The sequence below is a fragment of the Ogataea parapolymorpha genome, chromosome VII (assembly GCF_000187245.1).
Source record: "Ogataea parapolymorpha DL-1 chromosome VII, whole genome shotgun sequence".
Classification (NCBI taxonomy): domain Eukaryota; kingdom Fungi; phylum Ascomycota; class Pichiomycetes; order Pichiales; family Pichiaceae; genus Ogataea; species Ogataea parapolymorpha.
Window position 1 is genome coordinate 977,593 of NC_027860.1, and position 13,785 is coordinate 991,377.

Below are 13,785 nucleotides of genomic sequence, written 5' to 3' on the forward strand. Positions count from 1 at the left end.
TGAGAAATCTTGAAACAGTCTGATTCAGAACCAAATTGACATTTGGCGTATTAAGGTTTTCATTTACAGGTTTCAAAACAAACGTGCAACAAACTTTCCCTGACTTTTGACTTATAAGAAGGATCGAGAAACAGGTACATTGATTTTTATTGATAATTCCTTCAAGTGGGATATATCAGAATGAATAATACATCCTATATCAAGCCAGTAGGTACAAGATCGGGATATCCTTACCTATCAAGCCTTCAAGGATGGCAGGGATCAGATTATAATATTCAAAAATCACTAGCACATCAACCTGGTGATGGCCATAGACTTGTTGCAACACGTGCCTCCGTTAAAGATTCATATTCAAAGACTACAAGAACTTTAGCATCCTTGAATCCCCAACAGACAAACAATAGGACAGGGAAAGGGAACGCCAATAGTAAGCAAAACAATGAGAGCAAAAGCTCCGTTCCATGTTTCAAGAATGATTATTCAAATCATTACATCCATTCTGGTGTCCTTCCAGTCAAATATGTAAGAAACGCAATTCAACCTGTGGAAGGATATCCAAAGCTACAAAAGCTTATTAAACTTAAAGAGCAACAGGTGATGAAATATGCTACTAGAGCTTATGGCTCAAGAGTCAAGCCTGAAAAAATGGTTGATACGTTGAACAAGTGGATATACGAGGACAACTTACAGTTTGATGTTATCATGATTGGTGCATTATCTGAAAACCAGTTATTATACCCCTTGATATCGCAACTTCCAATTGATAAACTATGTGCTAAACCGGGATTTTTGTTCATCTGGGCATCCACCCAGAAAATATCCGAGCTTTCTAAACTTCTTTCAAACACGGGCACATGGACAAAAAAATTTAGGAGATCAGAAGAGCTTGTGTTCGTTCCTGTGGACAAGAATTCGCCATTCTATCCCACCGATTCACTTATCCCTGAAGAACAATTGCTAGAACAAATGCAATGGCATTGTTGGATGTGTATTACTGGAACCGTACGGAGATCATCAGACAAGAACCTTATTCACTGCAACATTAACACTGATCTTTCCATTGAAAATGCTTCCACGAAGAACTCGGCCGTTCCAGCACAGATATACCAAGTTGCCGAGAATTTTTCGACTTCCACCAAACGGCTGCATATCATCCCATCAAAGACAGGGCTTGATCATCCTGTGAAACTGAGGCCAGGCTGGGTTATCCTGAGCCCCGATGTCATGCTCGATAACTTTGATGCATTGAAATACAAAAAGGAGATTGCAAGTCTGGGTTCCAATATTCCTCTTGATGACGAAATTGAACAATTAAGACCCAAGACTCCAGTTTAATGTAAGCATTATAACTTTGCTAAGAAAACTAGCATTTCAGTTTTTTAACAGCTGACAATTGAAACTTTCTGGTAGAGAAGTCTGTATTTGAACCTAATGTACAGATATTTTCAACTATATATGAACAGACTGACTTAATGTCATTTGACCATTTGTCAAATTTAAGAATTGAAATAATTTCAAACAATTATTGGAGCATTGTTTGTAAATTTAAACATCAACTTGTAATAACACCTCACCCAACCGCAAATAATAAATATAATCAAGCCCATAGTGTACAATGTGTGAAACATAACATCCCTGTTCTGTTTCCTAATGATATTTTCTTATGCACCAATGGAAGAGACATACCTTCCACTCTCCAGTTCATCGATAGTAGACTCAATGACCTCATCGTCATCGTCATCTTCGACCAATTCAATGGTAGCATATTTGATTAAGTCCCACTTTTTCCAAAAAAGTAGACACTCATTAATATCGTCTGAGTCAACGAAATCCTGCAGATAATATTTTGTCTTGATGAGTCTATCCTTCAGTTGCTGCAAACGTACATTTTCAGGAACTTCAGATACACGACGAGTTGTTGATTTAGGGACATCTGCAGGATAATCGCTCTCATATTCCGTGATGTTTGTGTTTGTGGATATTTCTGATTTATAACCTTCTTCTTCGTCAGAAGTAATTGCAATAGAAGTAGGAGTTTGAGGAATTCCATTTCCCCCGTCAAATCCATACACTTCATCCTCATCAACTGCGGTGGCATCACAATATCTTGCCCAGGCTTCATCAATAGCCCCCACAAGGTATTCAAAACAACGACTTCTTGCTGCAAAATCAGAGTCTGGAAGACAACGTCTTGACTTTGGACTCATGTCGAGAGATGGCGACTGCGTCACATTGAGAGGAGAAGACACAGCCGAGCCTCTTCTACTAAAAGAGCTGTGGCCGGCTGCATTGTCAGATGAATCCTCCTTGTTATCACGTTTCTCTTCTTGCTCGTCATCACTGTATTGGCTAACAGCTTTTGATAACTTTGAATCCATCATTGCTGATGACAAAGAGTTTCTCAGAAGCTCTCTGTGACTCCTTCTTTTATTTCTTAACCTGTTTCTATCTCTGAGAGTTGTTGGCTTTCGCGAAGCTTCATCTTCAGAAGACTCGTCTTCGCTCGACGAGTTTTGGCAACTACGGATGTAGAGCAAACTGCCTTTATTCGAAGACAATGGGCAGTGCTTTTTGCGGGAAGGAAACGAAAGTGACGAAATGGGGTTGTTCTCCTTATCAAAATCTGTGTTCACAGATGATCCTCTTTTGACTGAGAGAACCATTTTGGGCGTGTACTTTGCACAAAAAAAGTTTTCCTTTTTGAGATAACTGACACGAGTTCTCTTGACAGCCTCCTTGCTATTAATAACCAATCAGGAGAGAGTATTGGCACAAGCACAACTGAACGTAACAATTAAGTAGTCCAGAAGAACGGTAAGCTCTGTAAGAATATGACTCTAAAACCTCTCTATTTGCAACCAAATATAAGGTTTGAGTACTAGTACCAGCTAAAAATTAACTTGGCAGAACTTGGTGAACAAGTTTTAAAACACCAGAGTGGCAAATTTGCTGGAAGAAAAATGTGGAAATAGGAAATGTACAAGGATAAAATAGTGGGTGGCGAATTGCAGCCAAATTGTCGTTCGCAGAAATTTTCTGTGCAGCGCACGCAACTTAGAGAGTAAGACGTGTCTAGAAAAATATTTGGCTATAGTGGTGTATGGATGTCATCGTAAGGATGTTCTTCGGTGATGAAACTAGCTATGTTCGGTGTTGTTTTCGTAATCCAGCTATTGTCTCCAGATTGAATGAGCTTCCTTATGCTTGATGAGCTGAGATTATCCGTATGAGCATCTCCCTGGGCTAAGAAGATTTTATCTGCCCAAGTAGGTGGTGTGTCTGCTACCAGGCCTTTTTTCATTCTCTCAAGGTATTGCATCTGGGATTCCAGAGGATGGTTACCGTCATTCCTTGTCAATACGAAACAGTCGCTCGTGTTGAAAAACCCTCCTAAAGCGTCTTGCAAAGAACGAGGCTCGTAGTATTTTGGAGCCAGAAGTCTAATAAGAGTATCATAGCCAAGCAGGAAGGTAAACCTCAAGTGGTCTGTGTATTCTCTTTTGAAATACTCCTCTAAAGTCAGAGCTTTATCCACAAAAAGGGAGCAATTGGTGATTCCGATAGCGCAAGAGACTCCCAATTGATCAGTAATTTCATGAGCCAAGTAGTACATCATTTTAAGGCGGTCTTCGAACTTGGCAGGTTGTGGTTGCTTGTCGGCATTTTTAACTGAGAGTACTAATAGCACTGACCTTGAGTTCACGCTGCTGTGAGCGGTTGATTCATCACCTAATTTATGTGTGAGGGACTTGGCTACCAATGATAAGTGACCTTTATGAGGGGGGTTGAATGACGAGTCCAATACAAGGATACGATTTGTTATTGGAAGAACAAACTGGTTATTCGTTGCAAAGAGCAGCTTGAACGATTTGGATGTGGTCTTGAGAAACGAGTTCAAGTGAGGCTCAAAACTGAACATTTTGTTTAATAAAAAGCATGAAAATACTGTAATTCTTTTCGGGAATCAAGAGTACAGTCGATCTCGGATAAAATGGGCAGCAGTGATTTATTATTGATCCGTTTATATATATTTTATTAATTCACAACTCTGGACCACTCGCTCTCAACAACACCATATTGCAACTCAGCAATCCAGTCTGCGATTTGTTTGGTCAAAGGACCAAATTGTTCGCCAGGAAGCAAAGGAACATTGATAGCAGTGCCGTTATAGCCAATCTCTTTAATTGGCGACACAACTGCAGCAGTTCCGGCACCAAAAGCCTCGACCAATTCACCAGATTCGGCCTTGGAGGCAATTTCAGTGATGGTACAATATCTCTCGTTGACATCCCATTCAGATGGATTGAGCCTCTCTCTTGCCAAGCTCAAAATGGAATCTCTTGTCACACCCTCCAAAATAGTGCCATCCAATGGGGCCGTCACTAACTCTTTCTTTCCTGTAGCCTTGTCCTGGAAAACAACGAAGAAGTTCATGGTACCCACTTCCGTAACGTTCTTTTCTGGACCGAACAACCAAAGATTTTGTTGATATCCTCTGGAAGCAGCCTCAAGTTGAGGTTTGATACATGGAGCGTAGTTTGCTCCGAGTTTCTTATCACCAACTCCTCCAGGCCAAGCTCTGGTAGCGTAATCAGTGGCTTCCAATCTAACTGCCTTGAAACCAGTCTTATAGTATGGTCCAACAGGCGAACAAATGACATAAAGAAGAGCCCTGTCTGGAATTCCAACACCAAGACCTGCTGTCGTCCCAATCATAGTTGGTCTGATATAAAGAGAGTATCCTCTCTCTTGTGGGATAAAAGCACCGTCGATCTTCAACAATTCCCCGATGAGCTTGATGAGTTCTTCAGAATCAAAAGTAGGCAAGCATATTCTAGCAGCAGACTTATTCATTCTCTTCATGTTCATGTCTGGTCTGAACATTCTAATCTTTCCCTTACTATCCTTGTATGCCTTAAGACCTTCGAACAGTTCGAAAGCATAGTGAAAAACACAAGCAGATGGATCAAGAGAGAGATTTCCGTATGGTTTGATCTCTGGAATGCCCCAACCGGACTCTGCAGTCCATTCAATAGTCAACATATGATCGGTGAATGATTGGCCGAACACAAGTTGGTCATTAGGCAGTTTAGTCTTTGGTGCTGTAGTTTTGGTGATCTTCAGCTTTGAAGAATCTAGCGCAGACGACATGCTCCTGATAAAGTTTTTGCTTCTAAATGATTGTTTTAGAAAAAACATTTTGAGGTTGAATTTTAGGATAAGTTGGTGAGTAATTTACAGATCTCCAGAAATGATAAATTTTCATTGAATTTTATCAAATCTCGGTTATTTAGGGAAATGAGGTAAAAAGCGCTTTATCTAAAATGAACTGACTTAATCATTTTTGGCTTGTCAGTTTCTTACTCGCTTCAAGTTTCCTATCCAGACTCCTCAATCTCTCGTTCTTTTTCTCCTCCTGATCCTGGGAAAGTTTACTCAACAGTGCGGGTCCGGGCTGGTTCTTGAATGCCGACTTGAATAAACTTAATTTATCCGTCTCTGATATCTGTGCGTTACTCGATAAGCCCTTGTTCTTACTCTCTTTCTTTTTGCTCTTGTCCCCATTTTGCTTCTTCAGCCTGTTCCGTTCGATCGCAGATCTTTTCTCCAAAATCTCAACCACCTCTTTAGTTTTATCGAATAAAGCCGATTGTAGCTCTTTATTGTTGAGTTCAGAGCGCTGTTCCTTTTTGACAATTGAGCACTCTTTGACGTAATTACCACCATGCAATTTAAGGAACTCAGGAGAGTTAAGTGCAAACAAAAACGACTGCATTCCTTGTTCTCCGGATTTCAAGACGAACCACCAAAAAGGATACAATATCAAATAAAGCAGCAGGCCCCAAATGGAGCCCATGGAGAGAGTACGACGCATAGAAGGGGTTCTTACCAATCCTGGGTTCACGATATTGATTTTCGTATTATTTGGCTCACCATCTTTTCTTTGAAAGCTGTCCAGCCTCCGTTGGTATTCTTTTGCAAACATGGAAAGCATTAGCTTTGATGTCCCATAGACCTTCCATGGCTGGTTTGCAGGGTATTTTCTCACGTCCCACAACAAATCGTTCAGGTCGATCTCACCTATGGACTGACTCATACAGCTGGCCAGTAATATTCTAACATCTCTATCAGCTAACTGAACTTTAAGGGACGGTTCAAGCAATGTGAGCAGGTGAAAGTGACCAAGGTAATTGATTGCCATTTGACGTTCAACACCGTCTATACTTGATTCTCTAACCTTGCCAATTGGTGCCGCTTCGGCTGCAAGGCACAATATCCCATCAAGACGACGTGGTGGGGACTGATCAAGCCAGGTGGTAGCAAACTTTCTAATGGAATACAAGGAGGACAAGTCACAATGCTCCGCATATATCAATTGGTTTCCCGTGTCGTTTCTGAGATCGTCGATATAATCTGTAATCCACGCACCTCCTGACCCATCTTCATTCAGCTGTGAACTCAACAGAACCAGTTGTGCACCTCTATTAGCAAGCTCGCGCACCAGGGAGGCGCCGATACCCGACGTTCCTCCAGTCACGAGATAAACTTTACCGTGTAAGTCTCTCTCCCATGTATTAGTTGATCCACCAAAGTAGTACTTTGTAAGTCCTGCAGTAAGCAAAAGCGGCCCATATTTTTTGGCATAGTCCCATCCTGGAACTTTATCACTACCTTCCAGCAGTAGAGTACCTAGAATATTGAGTGGCATGCTATCACTGAAATAGAGGGATCAACGAAAATCGATGAACAAATAATACACACAGCCTTGAAAAAAAATTATTTGGAAAGTAATCCAGCTATTGATCAACATGGACGAGCTGCTTTTCTACAACTCAGTTGGTGACCCCTCCAAAAAACATTCTACCTCGTTTGGGTTTTTGTCTAGTATTCATTCGTCGCAACATATTGGTCAATATCGCCAATGTTACTCGAACGTTAACGGCACAGCACTCACTGGGGTTGGTGGTGAGCACAAGGTTATTGTCGCGTGCAAAGGCAAGGCACTCATTCAGGTATACTTACACGGAAAGGAGTCGCCCGAACAGACTATCCCTTTGCCAGAAGAAATCAGCTGTCTCGAAATCTTTCCACATCCAGATTCTCAAAGATCGTGGCTTTTGGTTGCAGGAGCAGTGAGCGGTCGCTTATACGTCTGGGAACTTGACTCTGGCCTTCTTCTCACAGTGAAAGAGAGCCATTATCAGTCTGTGGGAGTGATTAAGTGCTCTAAAGGATATATTGTGAGTGGAGGAGCAGACTCCAGAATTGTCGTTTGGAAAGTTTTGGATATTCTTTCCGACTCCCATAAACCCTATGCTATATTCACTGATCATACTCTACCAATTACTGACATATGTATAAGTTCTGGGCTCATTAATGACATGAAATTGTGGTCTGTCTCCACAGACCAGACTGTGCGCTGCTACGATTTGACCTCTTTGGCTTTGGTTACAACGTTCGTCGCACAGCACCCCATCCAGTCCATTGCAGCAGACCCGGCATTCAGATGTCTATATATTGGACTAGCCAACGGAACCATTCGGATGATAAATCTGTTTCAAGCATCTCCACAAACACAGATATGGGAGCAAGTTGGTGGTTTTGGCAAAATCATCACCTTGAAAGACGACACAGACCTGCGCGAAACCTTCACTAACCATCAGATTGGAGAAAACCCAGTGACCAAAGTTGCAGTTTCGTTCGATGGCACACAAATTGTCAGTGGCGACAGCAACGGAAAAGTGTTGGTTTTGGACGTGGCCACGAAACAAACTGTGCGCACCTTGAAACAGCTTGCTGGGCCTGTCTCAAATCTAAAACTATTTAGACTGGAGGCTAATGTTGTGAACAATTCTGCACTGAAGACTGCTGTGCGAACAATTCCCGTCCTCAAAAGAAATCTTGTGGAGGATTCAGACCTCCAAAAGCATGAGGTTCATAGAAAATTCACTGACTCTCAAAGTGTTCAACAACTTAACCTTGAAAACTTCTTAGACACTGTTAAATCAGAACAGAGGTGGTTCTCTAATTTCACTGGAGTTGACTCGACTGTCAAGCAAACTAAAGAGAATGTGAGATCCGAGTTGGAAGAGCTGAAAGAGTCTTATGCAAGCATGAAATCCAAGTATGATGCACTCTATGACGAACACTCCAAGCTTTTAATGAATAGTAAATAGAATTAACTCATTTCTTCTTCTTCCTGGGTGGTGAGAGTGGGCGATTGAATCCTTTTTCACGGTTCATGTACTGGCGATATTCAGTTCTAGGTAATTTTTTGGCACCAAAAGCGGCATTACCATTGACTTTCTTGTTTTTAGTCGATCCAAAGCCATCAAATCCAATTATAGATGACAATCCTGGCTCACTTTCAACAAGTGGCTCCTCTTCGTTATCAGAAAACCGTCGGCCACGGTCCTCTTCGTCCATATTGTCCTTTACCGAATCCGTTTCTTCTTTGTTTTCCGGGGATGCTTCAGAACCATCGTTAGATTCAGCGACTCTATCATGGCCTGTTGACTTGCCATTTTCTTCGAGCGGCGGCTTCACATTACTGCTTGTCTGTAGCTTTTCGGCCGTCTCCCGGTCTTTGAGCTTTATCTGTATTTTTGGCATATTTTTTTTTTATCTAAAAAAAAATTTGCTTGATCTTCAATGTCTGAAAAGCTTACGAAAAAGCAACTGAAAGCGCTTCAGTTCAAGTCCAAAAACTCTGAAAAGGCTGCTGAAACGCTAGAGAAAGTGATACAGACGAAGCAGGAGCCGCAGAAGAAAAATAAGACCCGCAGAAGAAAGTCATCGCAGGAGAAGAAAGATCGCAAAATTCTTTTTATAGGGAATTTACCTTATAATGTGTCGAACGAAGATCTTGAGAAACACTTCAAAAGCTCAAGTCCTGATAAAATTCGAATTCGTCAAGAAAAAGGCATAGCTTTTTTGGAGTTTGAAACCGAAACAGAGGATTACGTTAAAAGAGTGGAAGCAGCGCTGAAGATGCACCATACAATCATGAATAATCGAAAGATAAACGTGGAATTGACGGTTGGTGGTGGAGGAAACTCTAAACAGCGGATCACCAAAATCAAATCTAAAAACGAGAAGCTTGAGAAGAGACGTAAACAACTGGAACTCAAACGTCACAAGCATGAGTTGGAAAAACGCAGCGCGAACACTGATAATACTGACAAGGACGAGCCCCTGACATCCGGTTCATCGATCCATCCTTCGAGAAAGCAACTAATTGATAAATAGTGATGTAATCGGTAATGTCGAGGAACTGAACGATCTATATGTCTAGCAGTGATTTGTGTCTTTAAAGAATAGTGCATTTTTTGCTCTTTTTGACTTTCTTTTGGACTGGCTGGGCAGGTAGCGGCGTATTCTGCTTCATATTTGCTGCTTGGCTCGCCTTCCTTTCCTCCGTTGGAGGATGTAGAACTGCTTTAATTGCATATTCGAAAATTTCGCTGACACCTTGTTGCGAAGCAGCTGAGCATTCCATGTAATCTATACATCCTACCTCCTTTGCTAGCTTTCTACCTTGCTCGAAGCTGATCGGGCTCTGCCCATACTCTTCCAGTTGGTCAAGAACATGTGGATCATCCCTCAAATCCAGCTTGGTGCCTACAAGCAAAATCAAAACATTTTTCGGAGAATGATGCTTGATTTCTGGGATCCACTTGTTTTTCACATTGACAAAGGATGAAGGTTCCACAAGGGAGAAGCAGATGATGAAGATTTCGGTTTGTTGATATGAAAGAGGCCTCAGACGGTCATACTCTTCCTGGCCTGCAGTATCCCACAGATTGAGCGTGACTCTCTCATCGTCGACCATCAGATTAGCGGAATAATTATCGAAAACAGTTGGCACGTAGTCCTGAGGAAACTGGTTCGTGGTGTAGGAGATCAGAAGGCAGGTCTTTCCGACTGCGCCGTCTCCAACAACCACACACTTTATGCTTCTCATTATGTTTGGTGGGATTCAACCGAAAAAAGTTGGAAAACGTTCGATCACACTGGCAGTCGAGAAATTTTTCGCTCAATCAGGAAATCGAAATATCAGGACCGATTTTACGCGTTGGTGATGGCTTGATATCGAATTCATGCCGATAAGTATCATTACAAAATTGCGGTCTTCTCAAGGGGATCTGCTCTATCCGTCGCTTCCCTTGGACTCATAAACATTAGTGTCAGTGCTATTAATAACTCATGCGTCGTCGCTGTATTTGTCGTGGGCGATGTACATTTTAGCGCGCTTGCAAGGTTCCAATTTCCTGAGCAATAAGTTTGATTGCTCTATTTGCTTTAATAGCACACATCAGGCAACAAAAACGAGAGTTTTTGAAATGCTCCCCCTTATTAGTGCGTTTCGCTTACGCAGTGATTTTTAAGCTGCATTATAATTTCCTAAAGCAATAAATTGTGATTGGCATAAATGCTGCTATTGCAGTTGTAGATGCAGAATCCGACTGAAATATTCATACTTTGTATATTTTGTCATAAATGCTTCAGCGTTTATTCCAAATGGTAGCAACATCTGGCGTCTTCAGCTTCCTTGAGTTGCCAAATCACTGGGCGGTATAGTGTTTATTTTATGATGAATCCCCACTTGCAGGGATGCATCAAACACTATAAATTGACGCTTCCTCCCTATTTACCTTTTCGACTTCTCTTCTTTCGTCAAGTTATACAAGTTTTATACCGTTCGTTGCAAACACTGAACAACTCACAATCCACCAATGCAATTCGTTACCGTGTTCCTTATGGCTGCCTCGGCCTTCGCTGCATCTACTGCTGTCACCGAATCTACCACCCAAACTTCGGTTGTCTCGGTCACCGTTACTTCATGCGATTCCTCTGTCACTGACTGTCCATTTTCGAACAGCAGCGCGCCAGTCTCAACTTACGAGGGTGGTGCCCCAATTCATGGTTCTTTTTACGCTGCTGGAGCTGCCGCTCTTGCAGCAGGTGCTTTCCTTCTCTAAGGTTAACGGTTGCGATGCTAATTTGTTTATTGTTTAACCAGGAATCTGTTTGCGTTTCTTCCTTTTTTGCAGAGGTGGGCGGTTGACTCTACGTAATTAGCGCGTTAGACCTGATTAATTGTACCGGTTTTTTCCTCAAATTGTAATGTTGTTGATTGATATTAACAGTACTTGTTTGCACCTTCCGTGTTGATCGTATATGGCCGTGAGGCAACTGTGCGGCCGGTTTTCAGGGGAATAAATATACTCTGGCTACCTATCGTCGCGTCGCTCGACGAAACCTGTACGAGAAATATTATTTCCCACCCTAGAAAATATTGTATTTGAACATTGTTTAGCTAGTGTTCAGTACAACACTCAATCACAGTGTCCTTACTATGGACGTCTTTGTATCGATACTATTGAGCGATGTTCAAGTTAATCGCGGTTCCTCGAAGCTAACGAAAGTGACATTCAAGACACAGACCCAACAGGCGGTGGAAATCGACCTAGTTGCGAAGAAAATATCACAAACAACACCTATGGAATTCATTCAAGATCGATCAAAGCTTTTATTGAAACTCCCTTCCTCATTCAGCATTGTTGAGGCCAAATTTGTAAAAGGCTCCAATTTGTACTTAATCGAATCTATCGATGCGGATAATAAAGCGATGAAACATCCGATTGAAGCAGATTCTACCCAGATGACCATTCAGCTCAGCTCGAAACTTAACGGAAAGTTTACTTTGCAACTAAAGGAGGGTAGCCAGACCCTTTCCAAATTGTCGGTCTATTTCTATAGTGATACGTCAAGCTCTGGTCCTTCACAAAAAACCGAAATTATTCATCCTGCAAACTTAACAGACCATTCGGGGAATCCATTCCCAATATCGTTGGAAGACGGACCCGTCTTCCGCGAAACACTTAATGATTACGAAACCAAAATTACGAAATTAAAGCAAGCAATACGGTCTACGAATGACCTTTTAATTAACTATGAATCCTTATCCAATCAGCTTTATAATTCCAGAGCATCGCTCATAAAGTCCTTTAGCGTCATCGAATCCACTTTTCCAACTTTCTACTATTGTGAATTTGACAAATCTATTGTTTATTCATTCGAGAACCTAACGGATGAGAACAAGTCTGCCATAAGGCAGCTGAAATCCAGACTCTCGTCAACTAATAAACTCTCCGGACTAGAATCATATTTGGCATCCAAGAAACGAGTGTTCGAGGACGAAAGCAAAAAGTATTACGATTGGCTCTCGAGATTACTTAGTTCAGGCAAGTCGAAAGACGATAAACTTCTTCAGAAAAGAAAGAGCTTTGAATTGGCCAAGATTGACTATTTTGTTTTTCTTTTCGACACGCTTGTTGACCTTGTTTTAGACTTTTGCAACCCTCAAAACCCCTTCATCAATGCATACAGCTCCTCAAAATCACAGCGGCAGAAAATCAGAGCAGCAGTGGAACGCGCCTCTTCAATGGCTGAACTGAATGCAGAATTATCCAAGATTCATGGCATTGCAGGCCCTAACAAGTCTGGTATCCTGTTTACCCAAGGTGGCCAAGGAAAGTCTGGTTGGCACAAGCAATGGGTGGTGCTCAATAATGGTAAACTTTCCGAGTTCATGGACTGGCGAAAAGGCACGTCAAGGCGTAACGAACCTATCGATATTTCTTTATCAAGCATCAAACCATTGGATATGGAAAAGCGCAAAAACTGTTTCAGGGTCATCACTAGTACTGGTATAGAACACTATTTTCAAGCGACCTCTGAGGAAGATCGCGATTCCTGGATTCAAGCATTGTATGATGCAGGTCAACAGATTAATTTCCATAAGTCCAGAGGTGACTTGGCCGGGGATCCACTTTTTGTGAATGCTAAAAAGACAAGAGAGATACAGTCTTCGAGCAACGACTCGAAAAAGGAATCCCTACAAAATGACGGCAGGCAGCGAAGAGTGTCCTCGGTTTCCTTAGAGAATCTGCGCATGGTTCAAAAAGCCGACAGCAGCAATACTCGCTGTAGCGAATGTGGATCAACAGAGTCAGTTGAGTGGATTTCTATGAATCTACTTGTTATCTTCTGTGTCAAATGCTCTTCTTGCCACAGATCGCTTGGGACCTCTATATCTAAAGTCCGCTCACTCAAATTAGATGTTTTTACTCAGGAAGGCTATAAACTTTTGCAGTACATTAACAACAAGTCAAGCAATGCTATATATGAGGAGTTGTTGCCCAAGGAATCTCACATTAGCCCTGATTCTAACGATAAAGATCGGCTGAGGTTCATCACCAATAAGTATGCTGCGAAACAATACGTGAATCAAAAAGACGCTTCAAAAGCTTCTGAGTTTTTGATCCATGGCGTTCGAACTCATAATATTCCAGAAATAAGCAAAAGTTTTGCGCTTGGCGTTGATCGTGATCTGAAATTATACAAGCCGACTGATCAGCTCACAAACCTGGAACCTCCTGCATTTTCTGTCTTGGAGTATGCTTTAAATTATCCCTCTTTAGAGGGCAAGGACAAATCTATCAAAGTTTTCGATCTCGCTGAGTATCTCATTCTGAATGGAACAAAATGTGGAGACAAGGTCCAGAATGTTATAGGCTTATCCCCCGAAGCATTGGATTATTGGCAATCAAAAATTGACCGCTTTAAAGGAAACTCTACTAAAACCCCAACTACCCAACTGTTATCTCAAACAGCCGCAGCACCAAAGTCTACACCCAAGGAACATAAATTCAATCTTCTCAAAAAGAAGATGAAAAACTGAATTATATTGAGGGAGCAAAAAATAAAAGGGCAGGCAGG

At 41.7% G+C, this 13,785-nt stretch overlaps 11 protein-coding genes across 11 annotated transcripts; 5 read left to right on the forward strand and 6 right to left on the reverse strand.

The window, feature by feature from the left end:
* Positions 1-180: 180 nt before the first annotated feature.
* HPODL_02939 (Karyogamy protein KAR4) lies at positions 181-1,335 on the forward strand (the record flags this gene model as incomplete). The annotated part of the gene is made up of 1 exon (XM_014077268.1): positions 181-1,335. The coding sequence occupies one exon, from the start codon at positions 181-183 to the stop codon at positions 1,333-1,335; it is 1,155 nt and encodes a 384-aa protein (XP_013932743.1).
* Positions 1,336-1,661: 326 nt separating this feature from the next.
* On the reverse strand, positions 1,662-2,663 carry HPODL_02940 (uncharacterized protein; the record flags this gene model as incomplete). Its single annotated transcript, XM_014077269.1, has 1 exon — positions 1,662-2,663. One exon carries the CDS (start codon positions 2,661-2,663, stop codon positions 1,662-1,664), a length of 1,002 nt encoding a protein of 333 aa, XP_013932744.1.
* Positions 2,664-3,088: 425 nt separating this feature from the next.
* Positions 3,089-3,919, reverse strand: HPODL_02941 (Nicotinamide/nicotinate mononucleotide adenylyltransferase; the record flags this gene model as incomplete). Its single annotated transcript, XM_014077270.1, has 1 exon — positions 3,089-3,919. One exon carries the CDS (start codon positions 3,917-3,919, stop codon positions 3,089-3,091), a length of 831 nt encoding a protein of 276 aa, XP_013932745.1.
* A 116-nt stretch (positions 3,920-4,035) lies between these two features.
* On the reverse strand, positions 4,036-5,151 carry HPODL_02942 (Branched-chain-amino-acid aminotransferase, mitochondrial; the record flags this gene model as incomplete). Its single annotated transcript, XM_014077271.1, has 1 exon — positions 4,036-5,151. One exon carries the CDS (start codon positions 5,149-5,151, stop codon positions 4,036-4,038), a length of 1,116 nt encoding a protein of 371 aa, XP_013932746.1.
* Positions 5,152-5,338: 187 nt separating this feature from the next.
* Positions 5,339-6,709, reverse strand: HPODL_02943 (short chain dehydrogenase; the record flags this gene model as incomplete). Its single annotated transcript, XM_014077272.1, has 1 exon — positions 5,339-6,709. The coding sequence occupies one exon, from the start codon at positions 6,707-6,709 to the stop codon at positions 5,339-5,341; it is 1,371 nt and encodes a 456-aa protein (XP_013932747.1).
* Positions 6,710-6,809: 100 nt separating this feature from the next.
* HPODL_02944 (Pre-rRNA-processing protein IPI3) lies at positions 6,810-8,177 on the forward strand (the record flags this gene model as incomplete). Its single annotated transcript, XM_014077273.1, has 1 exon — positions 6,810-8,177. The coding sequence occupies one exon, from the start codon at positions 6,810-6,812 to the stop codon at positions 8,175-8,177; it is 1,368 nt and encodes a 455-aa protein (XP_013932748.1).
* A 7-nt stretch (positions 8,178-8,184) lies between these two features.
* On the reverse strand, positions 8,185-8,613 carry HPODL_02945 (U4/U6.U5 tri-snRNP-associated protein 3; the record flags this gene model as incomplete). Its single annotated transcript, XM_014077274.1, has 1 exon — positions 8,185-8,613. One exon carries the CDS (start codon positions 8,611-8,613, stop codon positions 8,185-8,187), a length of 429 nt encoding a protein of 142 aa, XP_013932749.1.
* A 39-nt stretch (positions 8,614-8,652) lies between these two features.
* Positions 8,653-9,249, forward strand: HPODL_02946 (uncharacterized protein; the record flags this gene model as incomplete). Its single annotated transcript, XM_014077275.1, has 1 exon — positions 8,653-9,249. The coding sequence occupies one exon, from the start codon at positions 8,653-8,655 to the stop codon at positions 9,247-9,249; it is 597 nt and encodes a 198-aa protein (XP_013932750.1).
* A 61-nt stretch (positions 9,250-9,310) lies between these two features.
* On the reverse strand, positions 9,311-9,964 carry HPODL_02947 (Ras-related C3 botulinum toxin substrate 1; the record flags this gene model as incomplete). Its single annotated transcript, XM_014077276.1, has 1 exon — positions 9,311-9,964. The coding sequence occupies one exon, from the start codon at positions 9,962-9,964 to the stop codon at positions 9,311-9,313; it is 654 nt and encodes a 217-aa protein (XP_013932751.1).
* Positions 9,965-10,736: 772 nt separating this feature from the next.
* HPODL_02948 (putative secreted protein) lies at positions 10,737-10,982 on the forward strand (the record flags this gene model as incomplete). The annotated part of the gene is made up of 1 exon (XM_014077277.1): positions 10,737-10,982. The coding sequence occupies one exon, from the start codon at positions 10,737-10,739 to the stop codon at positions 10,980-10,982; it is 246 nt and encodes an 81-aa protein (XP_013932752.1).
* A 377-nt stretch (positions 10,983-11,359) lies between these two features.
* On the forward strand, positions 11,360-13,747 carry HPODL_02949 (Protein csx2; the record flags this gene model as incomplete). Its single annotated transcript, XM_014077278.1, has 1 exon — positions 11,360-13,747. One exon carries the CDS (start codon positions 11,360-11,362, stop codon positions 13,745-13,747), a length of 2,388 nt encoding a protein of 795 aa, XP_013932753.1.
* Between the last annotated feature and the right edge of the window lie 38 nt (positions 13,748-13,785).